This window comes from Mustela putorius, unplaced genomic scaffold (genome assembly GCF_011764305.1).
Source record: "Mustela putorius furo isolate JIRA1106 unplaced genomic scaffold, ASM1176430v1.1 tig00003869_pilon_pilon_pilon, whole genome shotgun sequence".
Lineage (NCBI taxonomy): Eukaryota > Metazoa > Chordata > Mammalia > Carnivora > Mustelidae > Mustela > Mustela putorius.
This window is the reverse complement of record NW_025422021.1, coordinates 8,860,794-8,875,844: the sequence shown is the minus strand read 5'-3', so window position 1 is coordinate 8,875,844 and position 15,051 is coordinate 8,860,794. Positions and strand designations below refer to the sequence as shown.

The 15,051-nt window shown below is 40.3% G+C and overlaps 1 protein-coding gene across 4 annotated transcripts in view; it reads left to right on the top strand.

Annotated features, from left to right (window-relative positions):
* MAP3K20 (mitogen-activated protein kinase kinase kinase 20) overlaps nucleotides 1-15,051 on the top strand; it is a 178,667-nt gene that overhangs the window by 10,839 nt on the left and 152,777 nt on the right. For 3 of the 4 annotated variants that reach the window (XM_045066830.1, XM_045066827.1, XM_045066832.1), the window contains exon 2: nucleotides 2,326-2,518. In XM_045066830.1, coding sequence (XP_044922765.1) covers nucleotides 2,360-2,518 — 159 coding nt within the window. In that variant the 5' untranslated portion in view covers nucleotides 2,326-2,359. Of the gene's footprint in view, nucleotides 1-1,741; nucleotides 2,155-2,325; nucleotides 2,519-15,051 lie in introns of those variants that run through there. The other variant, XM_045066828.1, reaches the window with a different exon arrangement.

The following is a 15,051-nucleotide window of genomic DNA, read 5'->3' as shown; positions in this document are numbered from 1 at the left end:
TACAGAGATAAATAGCAGAAGAAAATGCTAAAGTAGTCAAAATTAGTTCCCTCTGGAGAGAGAATTGGGTGTGGGGAGGGGTAGAGGAGCGTTCTATTTTTTATTATAGGCTTTGTAGTCCTATTTTATTTTTATACTTTGATAACATTAAAATAACAATATAGACCTCGCATCAGTAACACGCAGGGAATTTTGCAAGTGGTGCTTCAGATTTTGTTGAACCACCTTTGTAGCTTGCATGTTCTTTTTACCTACCTTTAGCACATTCCTAAATTTTATCCAAACTTTCTTCCTTTCTATAATTAACTGATATGAATTGAAGCAAAAGTTAATAAGGTAAATTGTTGACTCACATGTGTATAGACTAAAGCTGGATACAGTAGGTTTTTTTGCCCTGTATTTTTATGTAGACTGTAAGCTAACTTTTAAACTTAAAGTTGGGGAAGGGGGGAATCCTCTCTCTTGCTTCTCCAGAGCAAAGTTTGACTTTGTGTGGGGAATCAGCATTCGTGGGACATTTGGTTGGCTCAGTAGGTACAGCATGTGACTCCTATCTCAGGGTTGTGAGTTCAAGCCCCACATTAGCCACAGAGCTTACTTTAAAAAAAAAAGGGAAGAAAGAAAGAAGGAAAAAGAAATCAGCATTCCTCAGTGACATGATGTTCCAAAAATGGGGCTGCTAGTCAGCTGCACGTTAAGATCTCTGAGCCGACTGTGTACAGCACTCAACAGAGCTTCAAGTTGTTTATGAAGAAAATTTGTCCATTTATATGGATACAAACTGCCCCCTCCACCTTCTTGTTTTGAAAATAATCAAACCCCACAGAGAATAGAAAGAGTAGTGAAGCACTCCTATAACTTTTGCCTAGATTCATGAGTTCTTAACATTTTGCCGCATTTGCTTCCTCTCTCTCTATACCCATGCACTGTTTTTGAAGGTTGGGGGGAGGGTTGTACCATTTTAAATCAAGGTGTAGGTATAATGCTTAAATATGCCTCCCAGTAGGTCTCCCAAGAACAAGAACATCCTCCTACCAGACCAGAATACCATTATTATGCATGGATAAGATAATAGTACCTAATATATAGTTAGTATTCAAGTTTTCCTCAAATCCCAATAATACTTTCTGTAGATTTTGTTTTTTGATGCCAATATCCAGTCAGTGGTCAGTTACTGCATTTGGTCCTCATGTTTATTTATGTCTCCTCATGAAATTTTTCTGCCCTTTTTTTTTTTTTTTTTTTTTTTTTTTTTTTTTCTTTTCCTGACATTGACTGTGATGAGGACCCAGGCTTGTTGACTGTGATGAGGACCCAGGCTTGTTGTTTTTGCATGTGTATGTTTTTGTCTCTTTGCTCCCTCATTGTGAGAATCTGGTTTACAATTTGGCAAGAACATGTGTGCAGACTTTTGTCATCCACCTGCTTCTTATGCAGGTTCAAGATTTTAGTCCATTGTTCTCTTGTTTGTAGGTGTTGTTTTGTTTTCCCTGCTCATCTGTGGTTTGGCATGGGGTGTAAAGAATGACCACTTACCTGGATAATAGTAAAACTCCTTAGTCTGCAGAAAATATCACTGTAATAATCTCTGGGAGGGGTAATCTGTTCCTCTGGAGACAAACATAATATTTTTTTTTTTAAACATTCTTGGCAGAATTCTTTGGATGACTTAATATATTGTAATCAAGGGCAAATTTTCTCCTCTTTAATTAAGTTCTGCTACAGTATACAGTCCAGGGAGCCACTTGTGGCAAACACTCGGCCAGCTTTTCAATCATCCCTCCGCAGAACGTTTGCTTTCGGAATAGACGCCCTGAACATGTGTTGAGTTTGCAGCATTTTGGCCCTCCCTGTGCTGGGATGCCCGGCCGCTTAGGTTATGTATATTTTGTGTGAAGTGAGCACAACGTGGAGAGACGGCGTGCCTCGGATACCGGGAGAGCTGTGCAAGCTTGCTACCGAAAGCATGCCTCCCGTCTGTCAGGGCTTTGTGATAGACCTGGTGATACAGTAGCCTTTCGCCAGAGCTCCTGGGGATGTGCAGGAAGTACCGTGACGGGTTTTGTCAGGGGGGAAATCTGAGCCATTTCTCTGCGAACAGCTGGGTTTCAGAGTCTGGACAAGTGGCCGTTGACTTTTGTACGGGCTGCCAGGGTAAGGGTTTTTCATTTTGATTTGTTCATAGCCTTGTTTTCCTTTCTCCTAAGTCATCAAGGCTCTTTCTGGAAGTTTCGCAGCGCTTGTTACACGTTATCTAAAGTGGCATTCAGAGGATTGGTTCTAATATGTTTATGATCCAACTTTTCTTTCGCTTTCTCTCTACAGATCTTGTGGGAGTCTAATCCTTTGTCATTATGAGATGTCGTCTCTCGGTGCCTCCTTTGTGCAAATTAAATTTGATGACTTGCAGTTTTTTGAAAACTGCGGTGGAGGAAGTTTTGGGAGTGTATATCGAGCCAGATGGATATCCCAGGACAAGGAGGTGGCTGTGAAGAAGCTGCTCAAAATAGAGAAAGAGGTAAGGTCTTCTGCTGTCAGGAGTGGTCGCGAATGCACTTATGTAAGCTGTTCAACCCCAGTCAGAGGTCACGGGCTGTCAGGGACCTCTCAAGCCAGGCCTTTGGGGCTGATCCACGAAGCTGTTTCCCAGTTCCATTCTGGGAGCCCCATAAATAGAAATCCTTGCCACGTGTGCTTTAGGGTTGAGCTCTCCTAGGGGTCATTTGAACTGAGAGGATTTGTTTCCACGGCATGAAAGACCGAATGTTCTCTAGGCTCTCCTTGAGGGGAAGGTGAGGTTTCAAAAACCGTCTGAGGCTTCAGGCTTTGCCTTTTCCCAGGTCAGCCGAGAGGGGTCAGTAAAGAGTAACGTGTGAACATTTTTACTCCCTTTCTATTTTGGGTTTTGTGAATTTGTGGCCATCAGGAGTTGTCTTTTAAAAAATAAAAAGCGTTATTTTTCTACTGAAATATAAATAATACTAGCTTCTTGAATTTCACCTCTACTTGGACTTCATCTTAATAAAGAATTAACAGGTACTAGACAAACAGTTGCCCTATTTGTAAAATCAGAAAGAAGCCTTGGCTTCCCGAGTCTGGCACTTGTGCTGGTTCCAGGGGAGCACGCAACTCCTACCAAGACCCTTTCTCTTCCTTAGGAATAACACGCAGCGTGGTCCCTGGGTCCCCAGTTTAGTACCTGGAGAATAAAGCTAATTATGGAGCTGACCTGCAGGGGCTCAGTGGCACTCGCAGCTTTTACCCTCTGGAGCTGGTTTTGGTCATTTCTATTTATGTCCTGTTTTGGCTAATTAATGTTTTGTTTTGTTTTTTCTCTCCCCCCAGTGTCTTTTTAAAGGGAACTTTGCCATAAATATCTTTTCGTTTCCCATGAATGATTTCATTTTTGTTTTTTCCCATTAACTGCTGTCAGTGAACCATAGTAGTTGATTAGAGAAGGGGACCTGAAAGGCAACCTTTGTGGTGTTTCCTCCCAGCAGTGCTGTATGACTCTGGTCACCAGCTGGGCTTCCAATTTGTTGAAGCCAGGTGAGCAGGACTAAGATCTTTCTGCCTGGGGGGTACCTGTAGGTTGGGGAAAGCATTAAAGAGCGATAGCTTTTCACACCCGTGTGCATACAAAAGAGACAGGTGCTATGTAGAAAACGTTTCCTCCCCTTTATTTCTCCATCAACACGTTTTAAAATAGTAGCCACATAGTAAAACCATTTCTTACTCTGGACAGAGCCTAGCTGCTTTTATCTAGTGAACTCTTATGTCCTTTATAGGCATGCATTATTGTACCCATTTTCTAGATGGGGAAGTAGAGATCTGGAAAATGTATTAAGGTACCTCAGGAGGGGCAAGTAAAATCCAGGAGACCAGATCTCCTGTTCTGTAGTTCTGAACTCTGAAATCTGTAGTTGACCAGATTAAATAGAAAATAAACCAATTCCATCAAATTTATATTCAGAATATTTAAACCTGCTAATGTTTGTAAGCATTAGGTCATGCAGGTTCTGTACAGGCTTGTTCTTATATGATTGTTGGATGTGAGAAAGACCTTTGAGTCCAAGAGCAGATTTTGCCAGGAAAACAGTAATTGCAGCATATTCACTCCACCCCCATTTATACATAATACTATTTATAATTTTAGTTTTTTACTCTCTTTAAGAAAGCAGGAAAATGACATAGGAAAGCACGGGGTGGGGGGAAAGCAGGAATTGGAAACACCCAAGTCCGGCTCTTATGTAGGTATTTAACCTAGATGGGTTATCATTCAGAAATTGAGTTGATTTGCAGTGATACAAATACAACTTTGGGGGCTGGTTTGTCAGTGACTGTCAGCGAAAAGGAGACGGGGTGAATTACTGCAGAGCATCCTCAAACTTACTGAGTCAACATGGGTTTGAGATAGAAAACATTTTGGCCAGGGCTTAGCAGTTATCGGGAAAGGCAATGTGCATTTCTTAGGTTGATTTTTGTTACGCTTTTTGGGCTGTGGATAGGCTTGCTGGCTTAGGTTTTCTAAGTGAGGTAAAAGTAGTCAGCTCTGGATTTTTTTCCAATGTGTAGATTCAGTTTTATGTTACTTGATCACTTTTGCCAAGAAGCAGTAGGATGCTTAATAACATGTTTGTAGCTCACTCATGTAACTCTTAAGAGGGACCTGATATCGGATTATGTTTTATGAACTTAGTGATGAAAGGTAGGTGGAGAAAATATTTACCAAACTCTTGAACTTCACATATGTAGGAGGAAAGAAGACCTTCTATTTTGACTTTTTTGTAGACCTCTAATTTAGGATGTGTTACTTTTCTCTGTGTTAGTGAATATTTATTACTTTTTTAATTTAGAAGAAAAGAAAAATTGAATTTACTTAAAATCTGTGTAGTTTTTTAAAACTTAATTTCTAAAAGATTTTACACCTACAGAATAACTATAAGAATGGTACTGTGAATTCTAGCATTCCCCTAGAATCACCACTTATTATTAACATTTTTCAACATTTGCTCTCTTTAAATATTATATTAATTTATATGTATTCATACATATTTATTTATTTTGAGAGAAATTGAAAGAGAAAGAGAAAGAATGGGAAGAGGTCAAAAGGAGAGACTCTTCAGACTCCTGCTGACCGTGGAGCCCGGTGCAGAAAGCTTCTCAGGACCCTGAGACCAAGAATCGGACACTTAACTAAGTCACCCAGGCGCCCCCATATTCATCTATATTTTATTGAACCATGAGATAAATCACAGATACTAGGTACATTTATCCCTAAACACTTTAGCGTCTCCCAAGAATGTAACCATAGCACAACTATCCAATTAGAAAATTTAATACTAATGCAATAATATTACCTGTCCTACAGTCTGTATTCAAATTTTGTGGACTGTCCCAGTGAGGACTTTTTATGGCAGTTTTTTTCAACCCAGGATCCAATCAGAATCACATATTGCACTTCAATGGTATACCTGTTTAATCTGCTTTAACTGGGCGGTTTCTCTTCTCTTCTTTGTCTTTTAAAATTTGACATTTTTGAAGAGTACAGGACAGTTATGTAGAATGTCCCTTATTTTGGGATTATCTGATTTTCCCTTCCTCTTGCCTAGTTTAAGGTTATGTGATTTTAGTAGGAATACTTTAGAGGTCATATGCCCTTGGCATATTTTAATGGGAGACTACGATGTCAGTTTGTCTCGTTACTGGTGATGCTAATTTTGAACCCTCGACTAAGAGGGGTTTACCCAAATTCTCTACAAAAAAAAAAAACCTACCTTTTTTCCCTTTATAATTAATGATTAAGCCTTTGAAAGATACTCTGAGGTTATGTAAATATCTTCTTTCAACAAAAGTTACCCAATGTTTTGAGCATCTGTTGGCAACTCTTGTTTGAATCAGATGTTACTATGACAGTTAACTGCGTAGGCGGCAAAAAGTTCTAGCATAAATGAGAGCCTTCTTTTCTTCACTTATTTACCTGCTCCTTCACCAATTGTCTTATTGTCGACTTATAGATTCTTTTTCAAATTCAAAATGTTATATTGTATTATGTTGTTTCTCACTTTCATGCTGAAAATGTCCCAATGCAAGAGTCCCTTCAAGTTAGTTCCCGTGTCTTTTGGTGTCTCCATCACTTTTTAGCATTTTCTTACTTCCTTGCACAAGAAGATGTTCCAGGCTGATCTAGTTCCTGCCTGATTGCCGGTATCAGTCATTTCTTCAAGAAGCCTTGGCTCTGGGTGCCTGATTTGGGACTCTGATATTTAGAAACCAAGATTTGGATACAAGTTTTGTTTATTGTAGACTTTTATTTTTTAAAGATTTTATTTATTTATTTGACAGAGAAAGATCACAAGTAGGCAGAGAGGCAGGCAGAGAGAGAGGGGGAAGCAGGCTCCCCACTGAGCAGGGACTCCGACGTGGGGCTCGATCCGAGCATCCTGGGATCATGACCTGAGCTGAAGGCAGAGGCTTAACCCACTGAGCTACCAAAGCACCCCAAGTAGACTTACTTTTAAAAAAGAGCTGGGGTGTCTTGGTGGCTCAGTCTGGTTAAACCTCTGCCTTTGGCTCAGGTCATGATCCTAGGGTCCAGGGATCGGCCCTGCATTGGGTTCCCTGCTCAGTAGGAAGCCTGCTTCTCCCTCTCCCACTCCTCTGGCTTATGTTCCCTCTCTCACTGCACTCTATCAAAGAAATAAAATCTTTTTAAAAAAAGAGCCTTTGGGGTTACCTGTGTGGCACAGTTGGTTAAGCATCCACCTCTTGGTTCTCAAACACACACACAAAGGCAAATATGGGGGGTGATGGATATGTTATTTCCATTAATGTGAATCCTTTCACACTATATGCATATAGTAAAATCATCATGTTTAATACTTCTAAAATATTACAATTTTATTTGTTGATTATACCTTAGTAAAGCTGAAAAAAATTATTCTACATCTGTACAATGGCATTCCTTTGCATTTGGAAGAATATTTACGAATATTGAAAGAGCTAGGGAAATGCTCATTAATGTGGTAAACCAAGTTACAAAGCATTATATATGGTAAGATTTTGGATGCCTGCTTGGTGTTTGAATGGCTTTTTAATTTTTCTTATATTTCCTTTGTTTTCCGGATTTTTCTATAATGGTCTCGTGTTTTTCCCCAACATTTTATTGTAAAAATTTCAAACAGAAGAGCTGGAAGTTTCCTAGTGAATTTCTATAGGTCTACCATCTAGGGTCTGTCAGTAACATAAATACTTGCTTCATCACATATATATTCAGCTACGTGTCCTTCTACCCATCAATCTGTTTTGATGCATTTCGATACAAGTTGCAGGCATCAGTATCTTTCCCCTTAAATACTTCAGTGTGCATATTATTACCAGAGTTCAGTATGGTTTACTCTTTTTCTTTTGAGGTAAAATTTACATACAGTGAGGGGCACCAATCACTCCATTCTGATTAATGTGAACACCGTGTGAGCCTTAGAGTTACTTTTATAATTGGAAGAAACTTAAAAAAAAATTATAGCTCTGTCACTTTCTCAGGATGTTCAAGTGAATTGAGTTTTATAAAACTCTTTAATATACCACAGATTACTAATTTTCCAGTCTCAATATGTGCCTCTAAAATGTTTAGTGTCTACTGTTCCATCAATTTTCTGTAACAGCGTGGAAGAATTTTTCAGTGGTAATTTGGTTAGTTGCAGATTTACTTACATTGCACTGTTTATTTTTGTTAAAAAAAAAAAGTTCTCAACAGGGAAAGAAATACTATCTTAAGTATCTATGCCAAAGGTAAGACAAGAAGCCATTATTGTATCTTTTTGGTAAATTCTGGAGGAGTTGAGATCAAACCATAGTGCATAGGCAGAAATCGGAGCAAGGAGTGGGTAGCGCAGAGAAAGACATTGTGGGTCAGTGACCTCTTTCCATCCACAGACCACACATGGCCAAGAGTTCTTCAGCTTCACAACCCTTTTAGGAAGGCTTATTCAAAACAGCTTCATTCTGCTCTTGCAGTGTATTTCACGATATGTTGAATCAGACATGCCTACACATGATGTTTTTCTAACAGATGGAAACCTGCAAGTATTTGTTACCTTGGGATCTGTGAATATCCAGCTGATTGTAGGAAATCAGACCTAAGTATGGGATAGGAAACATGATTCTTTTTGTTTCCCCAAAAGAACTGAAAGGAAGCAGAGTGCTCAGGAGGTGAAAGATGAGGTTTCATTTGCTTTTTGCAAGGCATCACTCCTTTTGTTTAAAAAAAAAAGTCTTACCAAATTTGTAGAAGTTTTGAAAGCCAGATCAATTCAAGTTTCAAAACTGTCCCACACTGTAGATATTTATAAATAGAGAAGATCAAAATGTCAAAACAGGGCATAAGAACAGGAACTACCAAGAAGTTTTTGTATAAAGGGGGAAATACCTGTATGAAGTAGAAAATACAGTTTTGAAATTGACACAGAACTCAGAACTAAAAATAAAAGGTTTCCTCATACAAACTTTATCAACATGACAGCATTTGGTGCTTCACAGAAGGCTAGCAAATGTTTTTATCACTTTAGTAGCTCTTTGGAGGACTGATTTTCCTTTCCTTTTCTTTGCAGTTCTGTAGCTTTTTCCTAAGAAATTATTTGCATTTACTTTAACTGTAGAAATGCTATTTTAATTTTTTTCCTGTCTTGGACACAGTAACGAAGAAAACTGCATTTATTTTCTTTGTAAATCCTCTCAGTATTTAAATACATTGATAAATGTAAACAAAAATATCTTGCATACTTGAGACCTGCCATCAAGTTCTGACATAGTTTCTGTGGTAATTTGTGCACAGTTTTTCCTGTCCTCAGTCAGAATTTACCCATTCTGGATTTTTTTTTTTTTTTTTTTTTTTGAGGTCAGTGGTTCTCAAAGTGTGCCCTTTGGACCAGAAGTATCAACACCACCTGGGAAATTGTTAGAAATGCAACTTCTTGGGCCTCACCTATAATGACTCAGGAACTCTGGTGTGTGGGGTCTGGCAGGCTGGGTTGTAGCAAGTTTTCCAGATATTCCCGATGCCCACTAGAATTTGAGAACTTTAGGTTGTCCCCGGCCAATCACAGGGCACATGCGTGTGATCAGGTTGTTAACTTTCGTTTGGAATTTTAGGTCCCTTGTCAAGCTGGTAGTGCTTGTTAGAGGCTTTTCAGACCCTGAAATTTACCACGTCCAGGTGACCCCCAGTGCACAGGCACTGCCTGGCTGTGTCCCTGAGTGTGATAGACGAAAGCTCCCTGCTGAATAGGAAGCCTGCTTCTCCCTCTCCCACTCCCCCGGCTTATGTTCAGGCATATAATCTCGGGCAAATGCCTTCTGATTCCAGACCTTCCACTCTGGGCTCCTCACCTGCCATGTCTTTCGTTCTGACCTGAACTCTCACTCCTGTCTCCCCTTTCCATTTCTGTGACTGTATTCCCTCTTTCCTGCTGCTATAATGCCCTTGTCCTCCCTGCCTGGGCCGATCCTTCCTGCTCTCGGGCTTTGACTTCTTCCTTCCCTGCGAAACAGGCTCTGGTCCTACACGCATCCTTCTTCTTTTCATTCTGAACTCATTAACGCTCGTACCACTTCCATGACTTGTGATGGTCATTTCCTTGCAACCCTAGGTCACTGTGAGCCTCCGCCACTTAACTTTTCATGTGAACATGCCTGGTCCCCTCATTGAAAAGTGGAGCTTATTCCTAACAGTACCTGTTAACTGTTGGTGAGAGGATTAGATGAGAGGACTCACGTCAGATGTCTCGAAGCGTTTTTGGCACATAGGAGAACCTGGATAACCGTCAGTGATCCATGGTATCTTCACAACCGTATTCTAAAGTCAGGGTGGCCGATCAGTGTCATGTTGGCTTCTAGAACCTTATGTGGGGGAGTCAGAGGCCAAGTGGACAGTCTGCAGGCAGCCACGGCAGGGCTCAGCAAACAGGTGGAAGGGTGGGCATGTACACGGCATAGTCCCCACCCTGTTGGGCGCTCTCTGAGGGCAAGGGCTGGCTTTACCTTGGTCGCTGGTGCTGTCACCATCCTCACCGTCTTTACTGTACCCAGTACAACGACCACCATGGTCACTTGGATAGGGCTTTTCCATTACTGCCCTCTTCTTTTTCACGGTCATGTTAGAAGACTGTAATCTCCATTTGATAGATCAGAAATGACAGCTCAAAGAGGTCAGGTAACCTGGCTAATCCAAACAGCACCTTTCCTTGCCTGCCTTTCCTCACCCAGCGCTGTGGCTCCTTGTTCCCAGTAAAGTGTCTGTTCCTTGATTCTTGGTATCCTGATGTAGTCGATTTTCCTTTCATTCTCATCCTATATCAGTGTGCCTACATCTTCTTCCTTTACTCCCTGAGCTGAAAGGGAAGATGGAACCCACCAGTCTTTACGTATGTGCCGGTGGTGACTTCACTCAGCTTCACAGTAACAGAACTCTTAGTTCCTCCTTTTTCTCTGAGGTATCTGCTGTGGGATTTTTTTTTTTTTTAAAGATTTTATTTATTTATTTGATAGACAGAGATCACAAGTAGGCAGAGAGGCAGGCAGAGAGAGAGGAGGAGGAAGCAGGCTCCCTGCTGAGCAGAGAGCCCGATGTGGGGCTCGATCCCAAAACCCTGAGATCATGACCTGAGCTGAAGGCAGAGGCTTAACCCTCTGAGCCACCCAGGCGCCCCTCTGCTGTGGGATTTTGACAGATGCCTGTGCTTTGCTACCTTTTAGCTGGCATTACCATTTCCGCTTAAGAATTTTAAACAGTTCACTATGCCATACTTTGACTCTGTGCTACATATATAAATCCTCACTTGGAGAATAAGCAATTGAAAATAAATCATTTTATTTGGTAATTAATGTAGTCACCATCCAGAAGTAACTACTGAGCTGCTATCCATCAGCTCTTTTCCTCAAGGCAGTTCTGTTAGTGGAAGCTTATAATTTAAGGTACCCCAAAGTGAACTGCTATCAAGAGATTTAAGAGGGTGCCTGGGTGGCTCAGTGGGTTAAATTAAACCTCTGCTTTCGGCTCAAGTCATGATCTCAGGGTCCTGGGATTGAGCCCCTCATCAGGATCTCTGCTCAGCAGGGAGCCTGCTTCCCCCCCCCACCTCTCTCTCTGCCTGCTTCTCTGCTTACTTGTGATCTCTTTTTCTCTGTCAAATAAATAAAGAAAATCTTTAAAAAGAGATTAAGAAATGAGACACATACTGACAAATGTACAAGTTAAATGAGTAAGCGTGTGTTACTGATCTTTCTGAAGGCAGCACAAACCTTACAGGAGAGGTAACCTTAGAGTGAGAAAAAAAACCACAGGCATTGTTTCTCCTAGAATCAGGAGTCTAGGAAATCACCTGAATTATGTTTTTATGATGGCATGTGAAATGCAATTATACTAAGACAGACATCACTCTTTGCTATTTTTCAGATTAACGATATGACTGCAAAAATGTTTTATTTGCAAGAGAAAGCCCCTATCCTTATTTTTGGTACTTAGCTGTTTTAAATTTTTAAAATCCTTTCCAAAACTTCATTAGATTACATGTTTCCTTGCACACAGAGGTTATTTTTGATTGACCATATGAGGAACATTATTGCAGCTGTTATTTTAGCTTTTCATTAAAGTATTATTGATCTCAGTATATTAAGCAATAAACATTTCAGTTACTTAATATTATTCGGTTAATTAATACCCAGCCATGCTCTAAATATTGTGCTGAACCAAACCAATGAATATTGGTTCCAGTAAAAATGTTATATCCTGACTGGTGTTATACAAAGCTAGGTTCTTGCTTCATAAAAATATTGTGGAGGTGCCTGGGTGGCTCAGTCAGTTAAGTGTCTGCTTTTGGCTTGGGTCATGATCCCAGGGTCCTGGAATTGAGCCCCACATGGCGCTCCCTGCTCTGCAGGAGGCCTGCTTCTACCTCTCCTGCTCCCCCTACTTGTGTTACCTCTCTGGCTGTCTCTGTCTGTCAAATGAATGAAATCTTTAAGAAAAAAAATTGTGTTGGGTCGCTTGGGTGGCTCAGTCAGTTAAGCCCTTGCCTTTGGCTCAAGTCATGATCCCTGGGTCCTAGGATCAAGTCCCACATCAGGCTCCCCGCTCAGCCAGAAGCGGCTTCTCCCTCTCCCGCTCTCCCTGCTTGTGTTCCCTCTCTCGCTGTCTCTCTGTCAAATAAATAAATAAAATCTTTAAAAAAAAATATCGTGAAGCACAAATTGAATTTCTGAGAAATTCAAAGCCTAATAGAGAACAGTTGCAAAATTGGAGGAGAGGAAGAGCCATCCATGAGTATTTCAGACAGCTTCAAAACAGATATGATTGGCGTCAGTCTTCAGAATAGGATGCTCTCACTTGGGTAGTAAAAAGGTACCTGGAGTGCCTGGGTGGCTCCGTTTGTTAAGCATCTGACTTTGGCTTGGTTGGTGCTATCAGTGTCCTGGGATTGAGCCCCAGGGGTTGGCTCTGCCTGAGTCTGCTTGTCTCTCTGCCCCTCCCCCTGCTCATGTCCTCTCTCTTTGTCTATCTCTCAAATAAATAAAACCTTTAAAGATAAATAAATAAATAGATACCTAGAGTTTTCTAAGACAGGAAGCCATAGGAAATTAACCAAGATAGAGACCATCTGGTCATTTTTTTTTTTTTTCCCCACTCATGCCTAATTCATGCTTCTGGTTAGGACATCTAGTTTCTATTTGGATACTGCATTTGATGACCTGTGAGATGCAGGCTGTTTAGTTTTGGAACAGTTTAATTCTTAGAAAGTTCTTTATAATATAACTTCCAGATGTCAATAATGGGCTCTGGCTCTGGGGTCACATAGAACAAATCTTACCCTCTTCTATAGATGAGCTTCTTGAGCACAGGATCTAGACCTTATTGATCTTTTATTTCCTGAGCTCACTATAAGCAGTCAATATATAGGTCATAAATAAATAGTCAATGTGATATTCATACCTCAGCTTTCTTCTTTTGTAAGATTTATGGAAAGGTTTTGTATTCCTGAGTCTACAAAAAAGAACACAGTTGGCCATTCATATTCTACTTCGTACCCTTTCCTTCTCCATGTTTGGCTGAGTTTTTGAGTTCTTAATGCATCCATTTGTCTTTGAAAGAAAGGTTCTGTTCTATAGCAGCTAGGAAGGATTTTCCTGGCCATGGTTCTTACTTTTTTTTTTTTTAACATGTTTCCAAAAAAAGGAATCCAAGATGCCTTTTTCTTAGCTCTGTTAATATCAGATGTTCATTGATTGATGACCTGAGAAAAAAATTAAGGTGTCCTAAATGAAATGAGACTGCTGGAATCTTAATGACTTGAGAATACGACTTTATCCCTGTTGCTGTTCTTCAGAAAATAGTGCTTGGTAAAATTAGCTCCATTAGAGCAGCTACACTGATAAGGATGAAAATGTCTGGTGAGTGTTCGTGCAGGATCTGTTCAAGAAGGAGGGAACTGTATGGCTGCTGTGCTTTTAAAGAGAGATGATATTAAGCAATTGATGAACAAAATCAGTTAAACTCACTAAATTTTTAGAACATGTCGAATAGCGCTTCCTTTAGTGGGAAGCTGAACTGGGCCCGTTATTAGAGCTGTAGTTGGAGAGTCCATCTTCAGTAACAGGTGATCATTTTACATCATCAGATGGGTATTTTATTTTATTTTTTTTTTAATTTTTTTTTAAGATTTTATTTATTTATTTGACAGAGAGAAATCACAAGTAGATGGAGAGGCAGGCAGAGAGAGAGAGAGAGGGAAGCAGGCTCCCTGCCGAGCAGAGAGCCTGATGCGGGACTCGATCCCAGGACCCTGAGATCATGACCTGAGCCGAAGGCAGCGGCTTAACCCACTGAGCCACCCAGGCGCCCCTCAGATGGGTATTTTAAATACAGCCCATAGTTTAGTTGACATCTAACCTGACTTCCTAAACCAGTTCAACCGTGGGCAAATCTCTAAAGTTGTGAAAACAAACAACTTTTCCCCCTGAAAATCTCGGGACCGTTTCTTAACCACAAACCAAGGCCCCTATGTGTAAGCTGCATTCTTCTTTGGGAAACAGTTTATGCTCCGAAGAACCTGGGAACTGGGCAAGGCCAGAGTACATGTCTCAGAACAATAAGGATATGTAGGCAACTCCGATTCTAGATAGACTTGCCTCAAGTGACAAGCAGGCCAAGAACCGATTTTTCATAAGAGATTAAGAAGTTAATATTAACTGGATTCAGGAATGGGGAATGTTAAAAACGTAAATGCTGCCTTGTTTTAAAAATGTTTTAAGATTGTTAGCAGGTAGAATAAGTTTGTTTCTGAGGTTCCAGGGAAGACCCTTGGAGCCCCCCAAAATCTCTCTCTCCCAAATGTAGGGTAAAGTCGTAAAGCGGACATTTCTTGAGTTCCCATTATTGACAGCCACTATTCTAAGCAGTTGACCTCTGTTTTCTATTTAATCCTATTTCTAATGCCTCAGATTTGGTATTGTAATTTCACTCTTTAAGATAGTTTCTCCTAATAAAGCTACAAATACCACTGAGAACGGTACTCAGTGTGTTAGTAATACCTTAGAATGAATGACACGTGTTTTTTTTTTTTTTTTTCCTGAGCACACTTTTCTAGATGAGGGATATATAGTTGTTGCTGTAGAAGACTATGATCAGAACAGATTCCTAGGAAATCTCCTTTTTGGTATTCTGTCATCCAACAAATATTATTACATGCTAGGTGCTATTTTAGACATTAGAGCCATATCGGTAATAAAATAGACAAAAATCCATCTCTTTTTAGAGCTTACCTTCAAATGTGGGAACCAAAAAATTAGTTAAATTGTATGTTAAAAGTTAAAGATGTCTACCCCTCTTAAATATGGGCTGAACTTAGTGACTCACTTGCGAAGATTGGAGTATAGCAAAGGAAACACTAGGCTTAGTGACTTTATAGAGGGTAAACCTGGCAGATGACACCTGAACCAAGGGGTTTGGGTTAATGTCGCTAGGGATAAGCCACATCAACGCATATACCCCTGATGGGA